This window comes from Schistocerca americana, chromosome 4 (assembly GCF_021461395.2).
Source record: "Schistocerca americana isolate TAMUIC-IGC-003095 chromosome 4, iqSchAmer2.1, whole genome shotgun sequence".
Taxonomy (NCBI): Eukaryota; Metazoa; Arthropoda; class Insecta; order Orthoptera; family Acrididae; genus Schistocerca; species Schistocerca americana.
This window is the reverse complement of record NC_060122.1, coordinates 95,720,698-95,746,240: the sequence shown is the minus strand read 5'-3', so window position 1 is coordinate 95,746,240 and position 25,543 is coordinate 95,720,698. Positions and strand designations below refer to the sequence as shown.

The window sequence follows — 25,543 nt, the reverse complement described above, 5'->3', positions numbered from 1 at the left end:
GAATCCTCTGAATCTTTGTCCTTTGTACCAGGTCCAGATGCATCAAAGTCTTATTGCTTGACCATTTAGTTTGATAGTATTCAAATTTTTCCTTAAGAAGTAGATGAATTAGGCTTTATTCACATTACACCTGTGGCAGCAGAGCACCAAAAAGTCCAAATGAAAATTAATAGCTGATTAAAACTGTGTACCAGACCAGGAAATGAAGAAGGAACCTTGCCTTTCACAGCCAATGCTTTTACTGACTGAATTATACAGACATGACACACAACACATCCTTTTGCCAGTACCTGTCCCATATCTTAAGAAGTTCACAGAAACTCTCCTGCGCATCTCACTGTACTAGCACTCACAGAAGAAACTATATTGTGGTGAAATGGCTTAGCCATTGGGGGGATAGTTTCCAGAGTGAATCTTTCACTCTTTACTGCAGTTGCTGACTCTATGGTGTGGCATACATTTAGTTTCTTCCTGCGGCCAAATATGGATAGTAAGTTGGTTTGTGAGTATGTTTTGAGGTAGGGGGTGGGGAGCAAGGTCTCTGTTTTTGCACACACATTAGTTCTGTGCATATTCATGAGTTGTGTTCAGAATCTCCTAACTGTCCCTGACAGGATCCTTATGCAAAACCTAAATCTAGATGGCCAAATTTGGATCTGAACAGCTGTTCCTGAATACCGTTCCTGTGTATTACCACTGTGCAACCTATATGCAGTTCAAGAAAAAATTTACTGTAACTTTCGTTGAACAATGAACCATTATGATGTCCAACTATTGTGAACTGAGTGGCTGCCACACCGTTTGTGTGTTTGATTTGAGTCATAATGATCGATCTATATTTCACTTCCAGTAATAATGGAACTGAGGCTTGCCACAAATAATTTAGACTCCCAAAAAACATATACCAACACATGCATTTGTTCAGGCATTAGGGATCACTGCTTACAACACACGCATCCTTAGTATCTAAGAATAAGGACCTGAAAGGATTAAATCGTTACAATGGAATCAGCTCAGTATTTCTGATAATGTGTTCCACATAACTAATATGTGATCTTTCATCACACAGACGACATCCTTGTGATGACACGAACTATACATATGACATCAAATTAACTAACTTCACAAACAAACTTTCATCTTCTTACCAAACCTATACGTCAGGCTATTTACAGATCTGCCTGTCACCATATCTGACATCCTAATAACAATATAAAAGCAAAATAAATATTCTTTTCCCATGCATGATGTCACATCATCATTACGTCACAAGTTAAAGACAACATCAAGCAGGTTCAACCAACATGTAGACAATGCAACCATCAGTAAGATGCAGCCAAATGAACAGTATATGGTAAGTAATGGCAATATGGACAAAGGCAACAGGTACAATGTCTAGTCCTAAAGGTACAACTTACATGCTTAAGTAGAGTGGAGATAAATAATGGCTGGTTAAGAGTTTCCATATTCTTATCCTTTAAAAACAAATGTCTGTAACAAAGTGAAAAATTCACTTGAGCAACTAGAAGAGAGGAAATATATTGCCTTCCCCCACGTTAACATACATAGCATATGACAAGTGGCATGCCCACAAACTACGAGCAGCATTGTTGCAGTTGCATTGTTTCGCTGGATAGGTCAGGAGTCCACTACACGCAGCAGGTGGCTACACGGGTAGCAGGGGTTGTGTGGCGTGGACTGGGCGGGTTTAGGTCAGATGGCCTCGGGCAAGTACAGAAAGGGCAACAGCCTCAAAGGGTGCGGAGCAAAGTCAGGACATGCGGGGACCAAGCAGCAATCGGTATTGTTATTGTAAACTGTCGAAGCTGCATAGGTAAAGTACCGGATCTTCAAGCGCTGATAGAAAGCACCGTAGCTGAAATCGTTATAGGTACAGAAAGCTGGATGAAGCCAGAGATAAATTCTGCCGAAATTTTTACAAAGGCACAGACGGTATTTAGAAAGGATAGACTGCATGTAACCGGTGGTGGCGTGTTTGTCGCTGTTAGTAGTAGTTTATCCTGTAGTGAAGTAGAAGTGGATAGTTCTTGTGAATTATTATGGGTGGAGGTTACACTCAACAACCGAGCTAGGTTAATAATTGGCTCCTTATACTGACCTCCCGACTCAGCAGCATTAGTGGCAGAACAACTGAGAAAAATCTGGAATACATTTCACATAAATTTTCTCAGCATGTTATAGTCTTAGGTGGAGATTTCAATTTGCCAGATATAGACTGGGACACTCAGATGTTTAGGACAGGTGGTAGGGACAGAGCATCGAGTGACATTATACTGAGAGAACTATCCGAAAATTACCTCGAGCAATTAAACAGAGAACCGACTCATGGAGATAACATCTTGGACCTACTGATAACAAACAGACCCGAACTTTTCGACTCCGTAAGCACAGAACAGGGAATCAGTGATCATAAGGCCGTTGCAGCATACCTGAATATGGAAGTAAATAGGAATATAAAAAAGGGAGGATGGTTTATCTGCTTAGCAAGAGTAATAGAAGGCAGATTTCAGACTACCTAACAGATCCAAGCGAAAATTTCTGTTCCGACACTGACAATGTTGAGTGTTTACGGAAAAAGTTCAAGGCAATCGTAAAATGCGTTTTAGACAGGTACGTGCCGAGTAAAACTGTGAGGGATGGGGAAAAACCCACCGTGGTTCAACAACAAAGTTCGGAAACTACTGCGAAAGCAAAGAGAGCTTCACTGCAAGTTTAAACACAGCCAAAACCTCTCAGACAAACAGAAGCTAAACAATGTCAAAGTTAGCGTAAGGATGTGAAGCGTTCAGTGAATTCGAAAGTAAAATTCTATGTACCGACTTGACAGAAAATCCTAGAAAGTTCTGGTCTTACGTTAAATTAAGTGGCTCGAAACAGCATATCCAGACACTCCGGGATGATGATGGCATTGAAACAGAGGATGACACGCGTAAAGTGGAAATACTAAACACCTTTTTCCAAAGCTGTTTCACAGAGGAATACCACACTGCAGTTCCTTCTCTAAATCCTCGCACAAACGAAAAAATGGCTGACATCGAAATAAGTGTCCAAGGAACAGAAAAGCGACTGGAATCACTCAACAGAGCAAAGTCGACTGGACCTGACGGGATACCAATTCGATTCTACAAAGAGTACGCGAAAGAACTTGCCCCCCCTTCTAACAGCCATGTACCGCAAGTCTCTAGAGGAACGGAAGGTTCCAAATGATTGGAAAAGAGCACAGGTAGTCCCAGTCTTCAAGAAGGGTCGTCAAGCAGATGCGCAAAACTATAGACCTATATCTCTTACGTCGATCTGTTGTACAATTTTAGAACATGTTTTTTGCTCATGTATCATGTCGTTTCTGGAAACCCAGAATCTAATCTGTAGGAATCAACATGGATTCCGGAAACAGCGATCGTGTGAGACCCAACTCGGTTTATTTGTTCACGAGACCCAGAAAATATTAGATACAGGCTCCCAGGTAGATGCTATTTTCCTTGACTTCCGGAAGGCGTTTGATAGAGTTCTGCACTGTCGCCAGATATACAAAGTAAGACCCTACGAAATACCAGATCAGCTGTGTGGCTTTATTGAAGACTTTTTAGCAAGCAGAACACAGCATGTTGTTCTCAATGGAGAGATGTCTACAGATGTTAAAGTAAACTCTGGTGTGCCACAGGGGAGTGTTATGGGACCATTGCTTTTCACAATATATATAAATGACCTAGTAGATAGTGTCAGAAGTTCCATGCGGCTCTTCGCGGATGATGCTGTAGTATACAGAGAAGTAGCAGCATTAGAAAATTGTAGTGAAATGCAGGAAGATCTGCAGCGGATAGGCACTTGGTGCAGGGGGTGGCAACTGACCCTTAACATAGACAAATGTAATGTATTGCAAATACATAGAAAGAAGGATCCTTTATTGTATGATTATATGATAGCGGAACAAACACTGGTAGCAGTTACTTCTGTAAAATATGTGGGAGTATGCGTGCGGAACGATTTGAAGTGGAATGATCATATAAAATTAATAGTTGGTAAGGCGGGTGGTATCAGGTTGAGATTCATTGGGAGAGTCCTTAGAAAATGTAGTCCATCAACAAAGGTGGTGGCTTACAAAACACTCGTTCGACCTATACTTGACTATTGGTCATCAGTGTGGGATCCGTACTAGGTCGGGTTGACAGAGGAGATAGAGAAGATACAAAGAAGAGCGGCACGTTTCGTCACAGGGTTATTTGGTAAGTGTGATAGCATTACGGAGATGTTTAGCAAACTCCAGTGGCAGACTCTGCAAGAGAGGTGCTCTGCATCACGGTGTAGCTTGCTGTCCAGGTTTCGAGAGGGTGCGTTTCTGGATGAGGTATCGAATATATTGCTTCCCCTACTTATACCTCCCGAGGAGATCACAAATGTAAAATTAGAGGGATTCGAGCGCGCACGGAGGCTTTCTGGCAGTCGTTCTTCCCGCGAACCATACGCAACTGGAACTGGAAAGGGAGGTAATGACAGTGGCACGTAAAGTGCCCTCCGCCACACACCATTGGGTGGCTTGCGGGGTATAAATGTAGATGTAGACAACTTGACACGATTCTCCTTTATAGGACAGTTTATGCTGGTGTTGTATGTGTGTGTTTTGTGAGTTTGCTTACAGTGTTGTGTGTGAACAATGAAGAGTTGAAGGCTGCAGTGATAAAGTGGTGTTAGAGGACTTCCTAATTACTAATATTTTAAGGAGTGTGATCATTTGGCTACGTAGAAAGAACAACTGAAGTTTTTTTTTTTTGTCCTACAGAAAATGAAGTACTATTTTTAAAATGGCTGAGTGAAATTCCTTGAAAAGACAGAAATTACACACAATGGTTTTTGTATACAATTCATATTCCAGAGAGGAGCTAATTACAAAAAGAGGCATGTCTATCATCAACGAAAAACAAGTTGAAACTCCAAGACAGAGATGATCTGTAAATGCAGGAGTTATTCTTAATTTATTTTGCAGTTTACCGAAATTTCTGTCCAAAATAACATGCAAAAAAATCACCACTAAAACACTCGCAAAAGAGTAATTGTGACTGGGAAGGAGGTAAATAAGAAGAACTTATCGTGCCTGGCAATGTTCTGTGCAGGAAAACACATAGAACAAATCAATACCGGATGCACCAGTAGTTTCATTAAAAAGAACACTGAAGTAAAATGGAGGTTGCATAATTGCATAACACAGTAAGAACACTGAATGCCAAATTCAGTCTATTGCAAAAGCAGCTCTCAGCTGAAAAATTTATGACCTCTAAATTAGATCTCCTAGATCATTCCAAACACAGTAAGAAACAGAAAACAGTAACTGACACAATGTTAAACAAAAGCACACTGAAAACCAGATAAGTTATGTGCCATAAGGAGTTTCTTCTAGACAACATACTCTTAAAAATTAAGTCACCAAAAGAGTATAGACATTGTTTGAACATGTTACCAATTCCTTCAGAAAATCATTTCAGAAATTTTGAAGTAGTACTCAAATGCCCATAAAGAATTACAAATGCTGTGGAAGCAACTGGAAATTATTTTTTGGGAAGAACACAATGAAAAACCTTAGCTGTACTTCTAGAATGAATTTTCACTCCGCAGAGGTAATCTGAAACTTCATAGGAGATTAAGACAGTGTTCCAGACAGGGACACAAACTTGCGACCTTTGTCTTTCGCAGGAAAGTTGTCTGCTGTCCAAGCTATCCATGCATGATTCACAGCTAGTCTAGCAGAGCAATTGCCCATGAAACACAGAGGTCACAGGTTCAAGCCCCAGTCCAGTGCACAGTTTTAATCTGCCAGGAAGTTTCAAATATAGGTGTGTAGGTGAGCTTATTTTATAGAAAGTTAAACTCCATAAAGTACTGCAGTTCAGAAACACTTTGCTGAAAGTGATGGTTTCTTTAACACAGAGGTGAGTACTCCAGATAATTGTAAGAATAAACTTTTAACTCATGCTTCAGCATTTATATTTGCTTCTCTGGTGCCTTACTGGATTCAGCCTGCTGCTGTGTATGCAAGTCACAACACAATTCTTGGAGACATCTCACAGATATGGATACCAGTGATTACCCAGCTAGAGCAAGCCGGAACAAGAATTACTGCATTCACTTCTGATGGCAGTCAATCGAATAAAAGGGTCTGGAATTAGTGGGGGAAAAAATGAAGATACTTGCTCCATACTGAATCTAATTGATGAAACCAGAAAAATATCGTATTTTCAAATGCCATTCATGTAACAAAGTGCATAAGGAATAATTTTGTGATAAATTTTATATAGCATATTTTACGGACTATAATACACACTTTTTCCCTTTGAAAAATTTCCGCCAAAATTACGGCGAGTCTTTTACTCAAAATCAATATAAAAATGTCCAGTGCTTGATTTAAAATTCCAGCCTGTCTCAAAAATGACCACATATTCAATGGCACAGGAAACCTATTTCTATCTGGCAACACAGGATTCAACTGGCAGCAGCAGTGCACTGATGCGACGAACATGAGTTGCAGGAATTTACAAGCTTGCTAACACTATCTCCCTCCCACTCTGCCATCACAAATCCACAACACTGTCTAGCCTGTGAGGAGTCACTGCAGTTTATAATGCCAGTGATCTTTCATTGAAATATTTGTTAGTACCTACAGTCAAACGAGTGTGTCAGTGGACAAAATAGTCGTGGTCTAGAGTGAGAGAAGACATTACTGTTAAATCCTTCAAGAAGTGTGGCATAAGTAACCCTCTTAATGGCAGTGAAGACCATCTTACACATGAAGAGGACAACAGCGATCACAAAAAAGACGAAGAAGAAGACTCAGATAATGATTTTCAGGGATTTTATAAATTAACAACTTTTTTAGCCTGTCTTTGCAATCTAATAATAAAAATGGTAAAAATATAATTTTTAAAACAAAAACTGCTTAAAAATTAAGGCAAATCTTATAGTCCATAGCATCTTACAGTCTGTAAAACATGGTATTGGTTATTACGGAGATTAAAAATTATAATTTTTATTGACAAATTGATCAACAGGACAATTCCCCAGATTTGCTGGATTGAAACTTTGCCACAAGTTAACTTACACTCACTTGGGTCCGACACCATTTCAACAACTATACTTAAGATTAACCCTTAGCTCTGCAGTTGCTCAGTAAACTTAGTAACTAAGAACACAAAATTTTTCAGGGAAATTAAGCCAACAGAAACATTCATAAGGGATATGAACAACCTAATGAAACCATTTAATTCTTCTTTTCCTAATAGAGCATTGTATAAAAACTCAAGTGGCTCACAAAACAATGAAGTAGAAAAGCATTTTCACTGATGAAAATAACACCTTTATTTCTTACAGGACTCCCAGTCTCCAAAAGTAGCTATTGAAAGCAATGTTATTTTGGCATTTTAAAGGCTCCGTTGCCATGATCATTCATCAGTAAGAGACTCCCTCAGCTTGGACATTATAATGTGTTTATATTCCCGCAAATCTGTCATTATTTTCTGACGGAAAATGTGAATGTTTGTAGAAGTTGTACGTAAAGTAAACGTGAACATTAGCTGGATATCTGGAGCAAAAGATGCGAGCAGAATCTGGAACTGGAAAATATAATTAAGAAAATACCATGTGTTTCGTATAAGCTCAACCTGATTCACATCAGCGCCATAGATTCCTGAAAGTAACTCAGTACAGCAATGTTTGGTTTATAATCTGGCAGATTACATGATGCATAAAGGAGAAAGATGGAATTTGTCTGTCACACAAACAAGATGGGAGGGGCACTACATAGCTCTTAAAATAAACTGTGCAATGGATAACAACTGAAGTGGCTTCATATTAAGGGAAACAGCAACTTACACTTAAATGTGCCATGTCGCTTCACATCATAGGCTGTTAGAGCTCCAATGGCTGCAATAAGAACCAAACACCCGAGGCCATATGGAAATGATCTTTTTACTGTCATTTTTTGTTGAAGTTCCTGAAACAACAAAGTACTTTTATTACATATTACAGGTGTGCACTTTTTGAATATGTCAAATTAACAAGAGGACAGGTCACCAACATTTCGAAAGAAGCAACTGTAGTTCTCTACTGGGTATATAATTTAGTTTAAGAACAACCAAACCCTACTGTGAATTAATTTAGTTATAATGATAATATTGTCCATATTAAATGAATTATTATTTGGAGTTTTATTCAACTTTTGTACTTTAATGCTCGTTTCACTCATTTCATTGGTGGAGCTGTGACTTGTCTACCTTGTCCACAGTAAACATATGAAAGCAACTGCCACTTGTTATCTGTTTCAATAGAGGGAGATGCTTCTTTACAAACAGCTATTGACTAAACTAAACATGTGTAGTTAATGAATGATTAACATCAAATATTCAGAACATTAACAAAAAATGTTATCTGTAAGGAAAGGCACTGTCCAAAGACCTAGAAATTATTTCAGTCATGTTTATAAGCCTGCCAATCACTCAATTATACTGTGTGTGGTTACACTTACTATTTTTATTTTTTATAAGGTACAAATGCTATGTGCTTTATTCATGTTGAGTAAAGGGCTCCAATTTATACTGTCACAAACCAAGCATATGCTGAGTGACTGTAGGAGTATACAAGATGACTTAGACAAAATTTCTAGTTGGTGTGATGAATGGCAGCAAGCTCTAAATGTAGAAAAATGCAAGTTAATGCAGATGAGTAGGAAAAATAATCCTGTTAACACTTGAATACAGCATTAGTAGGGTGCACCTTGACACAGCCACAGCGATTAATTATCTAGGTATAATCTTAAATATGAAATTGAATGTGAAAGTCAGGTTGGCAATAAGGAAGGTGACTACTCGACTTCGTATTACTGGGAGAATATTAGGAAAGTGTAGCAAATCCATAGAAGTTATGACATACAGAATAATAGTGCGAACCATTTTTGACTACTGTTTGAGTGTTTGGGATCCCCACCAGGTCAGATTAAAGGAAGACATAAAAGCAATTCAGAGATGTATTGCTGAATTTGTACCAGTATGTTAGTTCAGCACGCAAGTATTAAGGAGTTGCTTCTCGCACTGCAATGGATATCCCAGGAGGAAAGATGATGCTCTTTTTGCGAGGCACTATTCCAGAAATTTAGAGAATCAGCATTTGAGGCTGACTGCAGAATGGTTCTACTGTCACCAATGTAAATTTCGTGCAAGGACCACAAAGGTAAGCTGCGAGAAATTCGAGCTCATACAGAGGCTTTTAGACAGTCTTTTTTCCCTCGTTCTATCTGTGAGTGGAACAGGAACAGAAATACTAACAGTGGAGTAAAGCACCCACTGGCAGGCACTGTACAGTGGTTTACAGAGAATGTATGTAAACATACATACCATCTTTTTTACCACCAATAGAATACAAATAGTTTTTTAATATCTGCAGGCATCAAAATAATACAATGAGTAAAAATTTTTCAATGTGGGAGTAATGGACCTCAAGAAATCTTATTAGATAGAATACTAATATGTAAAACAATGGTAAACTTTAGATAGCAATTAAAAAAAGCAACTAGAAAAAAAAACCACTGCATTCCTACAGAAACTTTGTCATCAAAATAATTGACGGTGCATTGCACTGGTTTCAACACACCTTTGATGAGCTACACAGTCTGAATAGCCAATTGTCTGTGTTAGGACTTGTCATAAGTACACAATTGCTAGTGAGTAGTGCTTACATTAAACACTAGTTTCCTTAGAAAATGGTACAGATTAAGACAGTTCTAGATTACAAATAACACACACACTGTTCTGATGATTGGGTCAATCCATATGAAGTGGTCCAGTGATGATTGCTTGACCATTTTTAAATATCTTAATTTATTTATATGTGATTGCTCTATATTTGAGAAGTTCAAAACAGTTTTTTAAAATAATTTATCTTGCACCATTACTGGATGGCAGCCATTTTTATTTGTAGGCGTGCGACAATTTTTCAGTCTGGAGACATTAGTGCAAATTTGAATATCTCTGCACTGGGTTAAGTTACAACATTGCAATTGACATGATTGTTTTTAGAAAAGTGTCCTCTACATCATTGTCTGTTACACAAAATACCCTTAAATCAAAAATAACCAGTCAAAATGACCTCCAAAGTTTGGTACCCAAATTTTCAAAAATCCACTTTTTATGCCCAAAAATAACAAACAAGGTGTGATTTATGAGAATCTATTTTTTTCCTACAGAGATATCGTACACTACTAGCCTCATATAGAGCAAGAACACTTACAAATGTTTCCCTATTTTTTTATGAATTTTGAAATTTGAAAATTTTCATTTTTTTGTTAAGTTTGGGTTTAGTTATCTCAAGTGGAACTGAATATAAAAATATGATTTTTTGCACAGTTTGTACACCTATATGATAGCAACGTACTGTATAAATTTCAACATTGATATCTGACTGAACAAAGATATGAATTTTTGAAAATAAGGAAATATTCACTTTACTCTACAACTGATCTTATGACTGTTTCCTATTGAAATGGTTTATTGTAATACAATTTAATTGATTATATATATAGTTAACACTATCATCCAATATTCATTTAGTTTATTTATTTTCAATAACGCAATATTAAACAGCAGGAGCTTTCACTTTTGTTCTATGGTAATAAAAATGCCCATTTACATTTAAGTTTGTTGTCAATAAAGAAGTACATTACTGCTGGGAGTGGCATTGTTGTAGTCAGTCTGATCCGAACCTCTGTTAGAGTGAATGTACATACTTCATCAAGAGCGCAGAATGTGCTTTGTTCTGTGTGTAATTTGTAATTAATTTTGAGAGATAACTGGAATGCAATAACATGGATGAACAGTGCTCTGTTGGACATATAGCAAGTGAAGTGTGTCACGAAACAGTTTACAGTTCAGTTTCAAAAAACTTGAAAAATGTCAATGAATTTGATGAAGTTAGACAAACTTTGTTTAAATTTCGAGCAAGTTCTTCTGTAACATCAGTGTGTGAGTATCATGAGAAGAAATATATTCTGAAGTACAGCCACATTTTTGGAAGAAAGTGCTGTGATCCACTAAAAATTCATAAAGAGCCTATTACAAAATGTTTGAGGGAAATGAAACTTGAACATCTGTCCCTGTTATGTGAAAGTTCCCAACTGAAATGTAATGTGTTTCCTGGAAATTCCCTGGGCCCAAATTGTTACTCAAAAATATTTGTTGTGAATCCAGAACCAGAATCATGTAACCTTGTTAATGACATTTATATTTCTAATGAGGAAGTTGTTAGCATACTGTATTTTGCTTGTTCTAAGTTAGGCATATCTCCTGCTTCGAAAATAATAATAATAATATGAAGCAGCAGAAAAAGAGAAGCAGCTATTGAAAATAAAGAACAACAAATTTCAGACAAAATTAGAAAAGACTTGGAATCATGCTTTAATAATACAGATACCAACACTATTTCTAAAGTTGAAGAAAACCTACCACCAGCATCATATGACACTGAATATTTGAGCTTAATAGAGAAATTCGTGACAGTTAAAGAGGAAAAAGTTAAAATTTTAAGTTTGCTCCCTTACTCATGGTCAAGAGAAAAAATTGATCATGAATTCAATGTTTCTCATCGTTTGGTTAAACTAACCCAAAAATTAGTGAAGGCGCAAGGAATTCTTCCAGTTTTAGGAAAGAAGAAAGGAGTGGGTATAAGTGAAGAAATAATTAAAAAGATACAGCAGTTTTTTGAAGATCATGAAAACAGTAGAATGTGCCCAGACTGCAAAGATAGCAAAAAAATGGCTCTGAGCACTAGGGGACTTAACATCTTAGGTCATCAGTCCCCTAGAACTCAGAACTACTTAAACCTAACTAACCTAAGGACATCACACATATCCATGCCCGAGGCAGGATTCGAACCTGCGACCGTAGCAGTCCCGGACTGCAGCGCCTAGAACCGCACGACCACCGCGGCCGGCCAAAGATAGCAAAAGAGTTGTTATAGATGGAGTTAAAGTAACAAAGCAGAAATGACTAGTGCTGTCAAATTTAAATGAACTTTATGTAGCTTTCAAAAATTCTCATCCTGAATGCAAAATTGGAAGGTCAAAATTTTGTGACCTCTGCTCTAAGTGGTGTATTTTGGCTGGATCCTCAGGGACACACTCTGTATGTGTTTGTTTATATAATCAATATAATAGAAGGAAACATTCCACGTGGGAAAAATTCTATATAAAAACAAAGATGAGATGACTTACCGAACGAAAGCGCTGGCAGGTCGATAGACACACAAACAAACACAAATATACACACAAAATTCAAGCTTTCGCAACAAACTGTTGCCTCATCAGGAAAGAGGGAAGGAGAGGGGAAGACGAAAGGAAGTGGGTTTTAAGGGAGAGGGTAAGGAGTCATTCCAATCCCGGGAGCGGAAAGACTTACCTTAGGGGGAAAAAAAGGACAGGTATACACTCGCACACACGCACATATCCATTCACACATACAGACACAAGCAGACATATTTAAAGACAAAGAGTTTGGGCAGAGATGTCAGTCGAGGCAGAAGTGTAAAGGTAAGGAAGTTGTTGAAAGACAGGTGAGGTATGAGTGGCGGCAACTTGAAATTAGCGGAGATTGAGGCCTGGCGGATGACGAGAAGAGAGGATATACTGAAGGGCAAGTTCCCATCTCCGGAGTTCGGATAGGTTGGTGTTGGTGGGAAGTATCCAGATAATCCGGACGGCGTAACACTGTGCCAAGATGTGCTGGCTCTGCACCAAGGCATGTTTAGCCACAGGGTGATCCTCATTACCAACAAACACTGTCTGCCTGTGTCCATTCATGCGAATGGACAGTTTGTTGCTGGTCATTCCCACATAGAATGCATCACAGTGTAGGCAGGTCAGTTGGTAAATCACGTGGGTGCTTTCACACGTGGCTCTGCCTTTGATCGTGTACACCTTCCGGGTTACAGGACTGGAGTAGGTGGTGGTGGGAGGGTGCATGGGACAGGTTTTGCATCGGGGGGCGGTTACAAGGATAGGAGCCAGAGGGTAGGGAAGGTGGTTTGGGGATTTCATAGGGATGAACTAACAGGTTACGAAGGTTAGGTGGACGGCGGAAAGACACTTTTAGCGGAGTGGGGAGGATTTCATGAAGGATGGATCTCATTTCAGGGCAGGATTTGAGGAAGTCGTATCCCTGCTGGAGAGCCACATTCAGAGTCTGGTCCAGTCCCGGAAAGTATCCTGTCACAAGTGGGGCACTTTTGTGGTTCTTCTGTGGGGGATTCTGGGTTTGAGGGGACGAGGAAGTGGCTCTGATTATTTGCTTCTGTACCAGGTCGGGAGGGTAGTTGCGGGATGCGAAAGCTGTTTTCAGGTTGTTGGTGTAATGATTCAGGGATTCCGGACTGGAGCAGATTCGTTTGCCACGAAGACCTAAGCTGTAGGAAAGGGACCGTTTGATGTGGAATGGGTGGCAGCTGTCATAATGGAGGTACAGTGCAGTCATTTATTCTCTACTTTAAAAATGAGAAAGATGAAGTGTGCAGTTCTTCAATTTGCACTGAAATCGGCTACTTTGAGCACAACACTTTTGGCTATAAATGTGTTTCAAAAGTATGTAATAAATTACATAAAAGAAAATTTTCCCAAGGTTGAAAAGCTGAGATACTTTACAGGTGGAAGTGGTAGTCAGTATAAGAACAAAAAGAATTTTTCAAATCTGAGCAACCACAAAGTAGACTTTGGGTTGGAGGCTAATAGCACTTTTTTGCATCTTGCCATGGTAAAAATGCATGTGATGGAGTAGGAGGTACAACAAAACGTGAAGTAAGACTCACCATTGACCAAATTCTCACAGTACAGGACATTTACGTCTTTTGCAAGGATAATATTAAAGGCATTACCTACTTTCTGATCAAGAAAGAAGAAGTGGTTCTGCATATGAAAACAACACTTCAAGCCCGATTTGAAAACTGTATAGCAATAAAACGAACAAGGCATTTCCACAAATTCCTTGGCACTGCAGAAAACTTAGTTCGATTCTATGTAACATCAGAAACCGAAATTTATTTGGATCATTGTGTCAGTAAAATTACATCTCTGTGTAATGTTGAATGACGTAGTGGCATGTGTGTATGATGGACAGTGGTGGCTTGCAGAGGTTGAAAGAATAAGTCTGGAAAACAATGATGTTTTTGTTCATTTTTAACACCCTGTTGGGTCAAGAACATCATTCAAGAAATCTACTAGTGACAAAGTTTGGATACCAATGAAAAATGTTTTAAGGAAACTTCCAGTTGTTGAACTTGCCACAGCAACTGGGAGGTCTTATTCTATATCACAGATGCTCTCTGAAGAAATAAGTGTTCTTAACATTCACCGCCAGGTTTAGGAACAGTCGCATCTCTAAAGATGTTAACTGAAAATATTTATTTTAAGTGTGTCAAAATGTAAATTTCAGTGATGTTTCCACTTTTTGTATACTTCAATAATAATTGATTATATCCCACCAGTATCGCACATGAATAGGTAACAGCTGTAAGATCAGTTGTAGAGTAATGTGAATTATCTCCTCATTTTCAAAAATTCATATCTTTGTTTACAATGAGATATAAATGTTGAATTTTGTACAGTATAGGTGTACAAACTGTGCAAAAATCATGTTTTTATATTAAGTCCCACCTGAGATAACTAACCCCAAACTTTACAAAAAACAAAAATTTTCAAATTTCAAAAATTCATAAAAAATTAAGGAAACATTTGTAAGTGTTCTTACTCTATATGAGGTTAGTAGTGTATAATATCTAACTATAGGAAAAAAATACTCTCATAAATCACTAGTCGTTTGTTATTTTTGGACCTAAAAAGTAGATTTTTGAAAATTTGGATACCAAACTTTGGAGGTCATTTTGACAGGTTATTTTTGAATTTAGGGTATTTTGTTTAATAGACAATGTTTCTAAAAACAATCATGTCAATTACAATTTTCTAACTTAATCTAGTGCAGAGATAGTCATATTTTTTGCCAACGTCTCTAAAATTTTTTGCCAACGTCTCTAAACTGAATCATCATCGCGCACTTACAAACGAAAATCGCCGCCATTCAGTAAAGGTGAAATATAAAACTTTTTAAAAAACTGTTTTGAACTCCTCAATTATAGGATAATCACGTATAAAAAATTAAAATATGTAAAAATGGTCAAGCAACAAACTTAATTTTTATTGGACTAGGCCTACTTAATTTGGATTGACCCAGTTCTACTTTCTTGGATGGTATGTAACATTTTACAGAAGTAAAAGAAAGGAATGTCCTTTGACGCACCAGTACTCAAAAGAATTCTTAGCCCTAAGGGATATTTTTTCCATTAGAAAACCATGCAAATTGTGTGGCCAGTTGAGGTGATGGCTTACTGGGCAAGATGCCCATCGACCCTCGCAGTTATGGCCTAGTACAGTGCGATTCATTCACTGGCTTCACAAAACAGACATGAAAAACAGTTGAGAATAAGTTGGACACAAGTGTGGCCCAGTCCCAAAACAAATGGTGTGTGAAGAACGCATTCACAAACAAAATAACTTTAATACAGCAAGTTTTGATAGCTATTACACAAAGCACAATTCTTTGCTGGATATCTCAAATTGTATCACTGACAATTCTGAATATGGATAACTGACAATCTATGTCTGTCACTATTATCAAGAATTGACAGGAACAACCAGAGAAGTCAACTGGTAATTCCAGAACTTGACATTAGGGATCAGTCTACTATGAATTGCTGCTAGAGAAACTGTGCTAATATTCAGATATTCTTAATATTGGAAAGGTATATATTCGTGGTGACCAGAGTGGGCTTAATATGGTGGTTATTTTGTATCTTGATGTAGAGACAAATTTAATGGAGTGGTTTGATGAAAATCAGCTTCTGCTTTTATTTTCTTTTGTCAGGGAGAAACGTGTAATTTCTGGTCGATATGATTTTGTATTACAGACAAATCTGAGACTCAACCCTTCGTACACTTTTTTTCCGTTCTTTTATAAGGTGCAGTTACGTCTGTCTAGTTATGAGAATTTCTTAGCTGTGCATTACTATAAGTTATTCTTGTCTATTCTACTGATAGTCCGTGGAATATTCCCTCGTCTCCTGTCCATGGTATTTAATTCTTTTATTCACCATTCCTACATGTGCGGGATGTTAAGTGGCTGCAAAATATTGCTACGTACTTATTTAAAACGGACACTTTTTTGTCAATATAATTCTATTTCGTACAAATTTGTCGAAAAATATAAATGAAAAGTTAATTACTCACGACTGAATACACTACACAGTCACTTGATTACTAATAAATGTTTTACTAGCATCACTTTCAATCAATAAATTAGTTGACGATGGGTCACTCGACTACAATATAGCATTTGGGATGAAGAACATATCCACAAGTTAACCTGTACAGCACACAATTACAATTTTTACGTGGGGCTAGTGACAACTTACTAAAGCAAATATATAAAATGCAATAATAGTATTCGTGATCTATCGCGGGCTCGATGCAACACAGCCTGCGACAACTCCACTAGCCAATCCAGTCACCGATTTGAGAATCGAAAACGTTCTTCGCCTACCAATCAACCGCAAGTGTTCTTATCGATACTTCTACGATATTAAGAGTAGCGACAAGTACGAATCAAAACTTTCTGGTTTCGTGTGTTATTTATTCGCCCATTGAAAGACGTTCATGTTCCTTGTAAGCCAGATTTACGCATCCAATTCCAACTGAAAACGAACGATAACTATATGCTAGATAACTGACAGCTATGTTTCCACAAGCTGCGCTTGGACTGGTGGAACTTTCAATATGGCGTCTTTATTACATTATAAGGCCGGTCCACATGTAACTACCTGTCCGCGCACAGCCCATCTGCACAGCCAAATCGTACCGTGTCGACTGAAAATTTTAGCATGTATGGAATGTGCGCTACCAGCTTTCAGTTGAGACGTTCGACCAAAAGTGTTCCCATCTGACGGCGCAAAACACACCTGCACAGGCAAATCGTAGGATGTGGGCTAAAATGTTTCCGCCTGCAGCCCTGTATGTTTATAAGCCGCGTTCTGTTGTTTGCTGCATAGAGATATTACGTATACAGTCTTCGCTTGATTTATTAAGCTTTCCTGAAATAAACAAAGAAGGAAGCAAAGAAAAGTGAATGGACGAGGCACTAGTCTGTCGAGTTTTTATTTCTGTACCAGGCAAAGGATGCTTGTGTAATATACGAAGCGCAGTACAACCACGGGAAAAAAAAGACGACGTTCTGCGGAGAACTGCAGCTACATTTGGTACTGTCACATTCATATGCAACCCCGAGACTGACGACACTTTTGTGGAAGTAATTTTCGATGATTCGCGTGAAATAATAGCAAATGAATAAAACTTTGATAATTTGCATATTAAACGATGACTTCCATTATCTTATCTTTACACAGTGGCGGATACAGAAAAACCTCATGCAGGGGGCTTTAAAGATGCCTTGAGCTACATTTATTTTTACCGTAATAAAAATTTATCAACTCATATGGAAAGTTTTATTTAAACTCATTATACACATATACAAGACAATGCCATCTTATGATATAAAAATGAATCTCTCTCATTAGTTTCTTTTTAATCACAAAGAGTGAATATTCAAAAAGCGGTAGTTAAGCACTGATTCAATTTATGTGCCAGATTATTACAGTCATGTTTCAGTAGTTGTGAGGGCAAAAGTATGTTGAATTTTAAATGATAAATATTTTTTTCAGCAAAACGTTATCTCATAAATAATAAAACGTTATCTCATAAATAATAAAAACAGTTCTTTCCCAATATGTCATAGCATCATCACTTCTGTACAAGAAAACATTAGAATATTCGCGACTTTTCTCGAACAAATGCCAGACAGAGAGATCACTAGAACGGCAGCGACTTTTCTCATAGGAATGTGTTAGCTATCTGTGTGCCAGACAGAAACGTATAAAATATGACAACGTGGACGCACGTGCTACATACAAAAGTACAACTACTCCATAACTCGATTCAGTCAAGTTAACTGACGAAAGAAACGAACGAATAGCGTGAGGGCTGACTGATGGTAGCTGCGCGGATACGTTTACCGACACTTCTCTAATGTCACATTTTCCAAAAGTGTAGATAAGTCTTCTATCAGGAAACGTGCATATGCTGCGGCTGTCATGCCATCTGGCAGGAACATAGGCCCTAACACCAGGTCACCAACTGTACCACATCCAGATGTTCACAGACAACCTAACTTGTAATCTTGTTTCCCTAGTGTCTTGTGGGTTCTCCACCACCCATGTAAGAGAATTGTTCATGATACCAGTGAGTGTAAATGTAGCCTTATCTGTAAATAAAGTATATTGCAAAAAAAAAAAAAAAAAAAAAAAAAAAAAAAAAAAAAAAAAAAAAAAAAAAAAAAAGAGGGGTTCAAATGGCTCTGAGCACTATGGGGCTTAACATCTGAGGTCATCAGTCCCCTAGAACATAAAACTACTTAAACCTAACTAACCTAAGGACATCACACACGTCCATACCCGAGGCAGGATTCGAAGCTGCGACCGTAGCAGTCACGCGGTTCCAGACTGAAGTGCCTAGAACTGCACGGCCACACCAGCGGGCAGTATATTGCACGACAGCTCTGTGTACAGCAAACTGTTCACAAAATTGTGTCTGTTTACTAAGTCACCTGGATGCAGATGTTTCACAGGATGCAAATGGAAATGGTACAAGCCCTCGGAATGTAACATACGCCACACTCACGTTTGTGGAATATGGAGCTGACAGCTAATGCACTGTGTACTGGTGGTGGGACTCAGTTTAACCATTAGAATAATGTCTTCCCTTTGCTCAACTGACTGCGTGGCCTCATGTTCTGATATTACATATGCAACGAGGAGTGTTCTGAATTCACGTAATGTTTGAAAAATTGGAGGAAATACCATGCCACTGGGGCTTGTTCATCAGCGAAATGTGTCTAATGTTGTGTCACAGCTGCACAGGCACTGTCATCACAGTACTCATATACAAACAACATGTCTGTGTATTCTGTATGGGTGAACGTATGCAGCATGTTGGTGTTCACGGACACAACGAACTTGCTCAATTAAACAACATTCAAGCATGACATGCACTAGGCCTCACAACAGCTCACTGATCCAACCCACAATTTGCTCACTGGGCACTTACAGCTGTTGCCTTGGTCGACATCACAGTGCTGCCGTCTACTGGAGAACCCCAATATTTACTGTACGATGGATCAGTCGTATGTCCCACCATTATTCTGTCCACCACAGAGTCAACACAGCATTGCCATAAGTAATATTTACACTTGTCTTCATATTTATTCGTGGATGTGTGTAGTCTTCAATCTGCTCCAGTTCCGTAATGACTGAAAATTGGACACATGTTCATGTGACTTTTTCAGTTTATTTTTACATGCAGAATCACCCGACAAATTACATGAAATTTCTCCTGAATCACCCTGTATAAGCCAAGCTTATGTTATTCTGATCTCTTGTTTTCTGTGCGATCCAGAAATATTGAGCCCCAACATTACAGTGACTGAGGGCTAAATTGCAATTGTAATGTCACGGGAAACAGAATGTGACGAGTTATGAATGCTAATACATCTCCATGTCCATTCACTGTTGGATTCACTCTGTAAGTCACGAAGTAAATAATAAGTATGTGAAAATTGTCGTCACTGAACAATCCACTTGCTGGACTATTCAGAACACTATCACTGCATCAGACACTGCACTTTTTTACCAGACCACAGGTGAATTTTTTATATTACGAATTATTATACTGAAATGAAGTATCATTTGTGAGTGCATAGCTGCTTGTTACTAAAGATGGCTAGCCAGAAGCACTTTGAGTTACCATCAAAACTGAGTTGTGTGGGCACACAAAATTTGTGGCAATTATATGCAGTTAAGATTGCTCACGTACTGTCTTACCATATTGGTCAACATCTGAGCTCATGAACATGTCTTGTGAATGAGTAGTATTTCAGAGCATTCAGATGGTGCTCATAGCACACAGATAATTGACAGGTACAACCGCCTACAACTACATCTACACTCTGCAAAGCACTGTGTGTGTGGCAGAGGCCAAGTCCTATTCTAGCACTTATTAGGGTTTATTCTTATTCCATTCACTTACAGAACGCAGGAAGAATGATTACTTGAATTCCTCTGTCCCTATGTGAGCGATACGCAGGGGGTTGTAGTACACAGGTGTCAAAAATTAAAGCAACAAATAGCTCTTTCCCCATCCTGTGTCTAATTCACGATATAATCATACAAAGTGCCAACCAGACGTCCGTAGAATCGTGTTCTGCACGGAAAATGGCATTCTGGTCAACAGACAACCATGTCGACGGTGACCTCAAGGGACCCATGAAATGAGGTAGTGTTTGATGAATAGCCCCACATCCACAATGGCTGTGTACACAGTCACAAACGATGCAGAACGGCACAGAGAAGATGCCCCCCAGACACTCTGCAGTGGAGAGCCACAGAAAGAAATGAAGCAGGGTAGTCGCAAACTGATGAGGCCTGATGGCTTAATCTGGTTTGTTCTGTTGTTTCTCAGATGTGGTGACAGTTTATAGAGAGCATAATCAGGACATGGCCGACCGTATGTGACTTCAAAAGAGAGGTCCATTATTTGGCTGTAAGGACACAACAGTACCGCCTAAGTACTGCACGGCATGTGAGCTTGCAGCATCCACTGCACATGTTGTACGGAGGCAAACAGTGTGCAGGAGGATTCAGAAGAGTGGCCTTTATTGTTAGAGACACACTATATATCTATCTCTGATGTGTCTTCAGAGAAGGGAACGTCTAGAGTGGAGTCATCAACAAGCCACCTGGACGGCTGAACAGTGGGCCAATGTTGTTTTCACAGATGAGTCCTGATTTAGTCGATGGATTCGCCATTTCAGCACCCAAACACTGTGGAAAGAGACCAAGATCGAGGAGGTTCCCTAACTGTGTGGGCAGGGATTATGTTTACCACTGGAACCCCTCTTCATGAAATTGTAAGGGTGAATCAGCAAGGTTTAACTGCTGTCAGGTATTGTGAAGTGATCTTGAGATTTTATTTGCAGTTTTGCAAGGAGTTGTGCACCCAGATGCCATATTGATGGACAATAATGCTTGACCTCATAGAGCATGGGTGGTTGATATTTTGAACGCTTGGCGTGGCCTGCTCGCTCTCCTGATTTGAATCCCACAGAGCATGTCTGAGATGCACCAGGGAGATGGTGTGCATCGTGTCAGCATCCACCAACCACTCTCCAAGATTGTGAGCAGCTCTGCAGGAAGACGGGGCATTACTGCTCTGTCACTGTCAGGCCTGTATTGCTGCCAGAGTGGTCATACCACATACTGAGCACACTAACCAGTTGTCAGAACGTTTTTTTTTTTTCACACATCTAGTTCCTTAGGACCAAACTGAGGCATAAAAGTAATAACAGATAAAATAAAATGTTTATGAACCCAAAAAAGACAAGCCATAAGTTTATATAAATGTAGGCAACAACATAACATAGGAATCAGCTTAATTTTTCACGGAAATCCTCGACACAATCAAAGGAGTGACCGATGACGTAACTCTTCAGTGTCGATTTGAAAGGGCGTGGATTACTGCTAATATTTTCAAATTCTTGTGGTAACTTATTCAAATGGATGCAGCACTATACTGCACACCTTTTTGCACAACAGCCAAAGAAGTGCGATCCAAACACAAATTGGATTTTTGCCTAGTATTTTACCATATGACATAAGCGAATGAAAAGAAGCAAAGTACACTACTTTTCGTGTCGAACTATCACTTACTTCAGATACCATTCAAATAGTAAAAATGGCAGCATTAAGTCTTTGAACAAGATCCTGAAAGGAGGCTCTCCATGACAGTTTACTACCTGTTTAAACACCTAGAAAGTTGGACTGTTCAGATTCACTAATCGTATGCCCATCCTGTGAAATTAAAATGTTAGGTTTTGTTGAATTGTGTGTTACAAACTGTAAAAACTAAGTCTTAATGTGATTTAGTGTTAGTTTATTTCTACAAGCTATGAACTTATGTCATGAAAGGCAATATTTGAAACAAAGCCAATGTTGCACACAACATCCTTTACTACCGAGCTGGTGTCACCAGCAAACAGAAATATTTTAGAATTGCCTGTAATACTAGGGGGCATATCATTTATATAAATAAGGAACAGGAGTGGCCCCAACACTGATCCCTGGGGCAACCTGCATTTGACTGTGCCCCATTCAGACCTCACATCACAGCCATTCTCAACACTGTGAATAATAACCTTCTGCTGTCTGTTGTTAAAATAAGAGGTAAACCAACTGTGAGCTACTCCCTGTGTTCCATATTGGTCCAACTTCTGGAGCAATATTTTGTGATCAACACAATCAAACACCTTAGTTAAATAAAAAAAGATGCCTAGTGTTTGAAACCTTTTGCTTAATCCATCCAGTACCTCATAGAGAAAATACAGTATAGCATTTTCTGTTGTTAAACCACCTCTAAAGCCGAACTGTACATTTGATAGCAAATTATGTGACATAAAATGATCTATTATCCTTACATACACAGCCTTCTCAATAATATTAGCAAGCACTGATGGCATAGAAATACATCTAAAATTGTCTAAGTTATCCCTTTATCTCTTTTTATAAAGAGGCTTTACTACTGAGTACTTTAATCATTCAAGAAACTGACCATTCTTAAAGGAAAAATTACAAATATGGCTGTGTACAGGGCTAACATGTGCAGCACAGTACCTTAATATTCTGCTAGGCATGCCATCATATCCATGAGAGTCCTTAGTCTTCAGTGATTTAATTATTGACCCAATCTCCCCTTGTCAGTATCACAGAGTAGTACTTCAGACATCAATCTCAGAAAGGCATTTTCCAAGAGAGTTATTTGATTTGCCACAGAAACTAAGTTTTTATTTAATTCACCAGCAATGCTCAGAATATTGTGCATATATCTGACTTATCGGTAACAGAAATATTTTTACTATGAACTCACTTTATACCTTCGATCATGTGCTGGCGACCAGACAATTCCTTCACAATTGACCATATGGTTTTGATTTTATCCCGTGAATTACCTATTCTATTTGCATACCACATTTTTAAGCACCTTACAATTCTGTTCATAATGGGCTACTATAGCTCGATTGTGACTACTTCTAACATTTTCATATAATTCCCACAGTGTTCTACATGATATCCTAATCACATTCGTCAGCCACCCAGTACCCTGTTTAGAATGTTCTATTGGAAAGCAACTTTCAAAGAACATGACAAATGTGTTAAGGAAAGCATTTTAATTACCATCTAAGTTCTCAGCACTATAAACTTCCTGCAACTCTTGTTCCTTAATGAGGTTTAAAAAACTATCTTCTGCTGTTGGATTATCTTTCCTACATTGTATTGTATGGAATTGGGGACCTAGAAACAATGGAGAGGCTTCATCCCCGCCACAGCCCACAGTGGTACATAACCCAACAACAGGCTACAGCAGTCCACTCACCCCACCACTACCCCAAACCAAACCCAGGGTTATTGTGTGGTTTGGTCCCCAGTGCCCCCCCCCCCCCCCCAGGAACATCTCACACCAGATGAGTGTAAGCCCAATGTTTGCGTGGTACAATAATTATGGTGTAAACGTATGTGGAGAAAGCGTTTGCGCAGCAATCAACGATATAGTATAACTGAGGCGGAATAAGGGGAACCAGCTTGCATTCGCTGAGGCAGATGGAAAACCACCTTAAAAACCATCCACAGACTGGCCGGCACACCGGACCTCGACACTAATCTATCAGGCAGATTCGTGCCAGGGACTGGCATGCCTTCCCGCCCGGTAAGCAGTGTGTTAGACCACACGAATAACCGGGCAGGCATCTTTCCTAAATAGTTTGTATTTATATGTAACATTTGTTTGAGTACAAGAACCTTTTAGTGTTAAAATGTGTATGTCATGGTCTGAAAGGCCATTCACTCTTTTACTAACAGAATGCCCCTCTAGTAATGAAGAATGAATAAAAGTATTGTCTATAGCTGTGCTACTGTTACCCTGCACCCAGGGTGGAAAAAAAAAACATAGTCTGCATCAGAGCATATGAGTTTATGAGAGTTTCCGACATACTTTTTCTTACACAATCACATACAAAATTAATACTGACGTCACGACATATAACTAATTTTTGCTACTTCCCATAAAGCGAACCTAGAACCCCCTCTAGCTTGAGCAGAAACACTCTGAAGTCAGAGTTAGGGGATCTATAAACAAGAACAACAATTAGAAGTTTAGTTTCACTAAATTCAACCGCCCCTGCACAATATTCAAATACTTGTTCAGTGCAGTACCATAACACATCTACGGATTTAAACGGAATACTGTTTTCTACGTACACGGGCACTCCCCTGGTCCACAAAGAACTTCTTGAAAAACAGCCAGCTAATCTGTATCCTGGTAAACGAAGCCTCTGAATTGTCAAATTATATAAGTGGTGCTCCGATATATCAATAATGTCAGAGTCACCACCTATAAGCAGTTCACTAACTTAATCTCTAATACCTCTTATATTTTGATGAAATATGCTAATTCCTTCGCCACAAGGATACCTGACCACCTTGAAGGTGATTTCTTTGTTAGAGGGACTTCCTTTAAGCAGGGATACCTATCAGCTGACTTCAATTTTAAAAAGGTGCAGCTCTAACACCAACTCCTACAGGAATTTTTCCATAAGTGATCCCATCAACACCCACTACAATGTCACCCATAAGCTTTGCCGGCATCCCCTTCCCATACCTATTGAGGTGCAGGCCATGCATAGTGAAACCCAATCTACTGATAGATTCAAGTGGCACCACTGCAATGTGAGTAATACCCTCCGCCATCAGTGCCTTCTCCATCCCCATGTGTGTGTGTGCAAATGCGTTAAGTTGGGGGGGGGGGGGGGGGTGGACATTTTTATCTACCATTATGCATCTTGCAGTTGTTTGTGCTCTGTATTTTTTACATTGTTTCTATTTTACTATCACCTGTTTATACTGTTTTGTGGCAAAATAAACACAACCTTGCAAAATTTCTTTTGTTGCTTTAATTTTGGACATCTGCGTATTTTCTAGAGTCATCATTTAAAGACAGTTCTTGAATCTTTGTTAGTACACTTTCCCAGGATTAGTTTACGTCTAGCTTCAAATCTATGCCAGTTCAGTTTCTTCAGTATCTCTGTGACACTCTCCCATGGATCAAACAAACCTATGACCATTTGTGCCATGCTTCTCTGTATATGTTCAATATCCCCTGTTAGTTCTGTTCGGCAAGATCCCCACACATTTAAGAAATATTCTAGACCCAGTCACACGAGAGAGTCTGTAAGCAACCTCCTTTGTAGAATGGATGCATTTTACCAATAAACTAAAGCCTACAACATGCTTTACC

General features: G+C 38.8%; 1 protein-coding gene across 1 annotated transcript in view; it reads right to left on the bottom strand.

Moving 5' to 3' along the window:
* LOC124612397 (transmembrane protein 214-B) overlaps nt 1-25,543 on the bottom strand; it is a 149,716-nt gene that overhangs the window by 43,135 nt on the left and 81,038 nt on the right. The window contains exon 9 of the mRNA XM_047140578.1: nt 7,879-7,999. Coding sequence (XP_046996534.1) covers nt 7,879-7,999 — 121 coding nt within the window. The remainder of the gene's footprint in view (nt 1-7,878; nt 8,000-25,543) is intronic.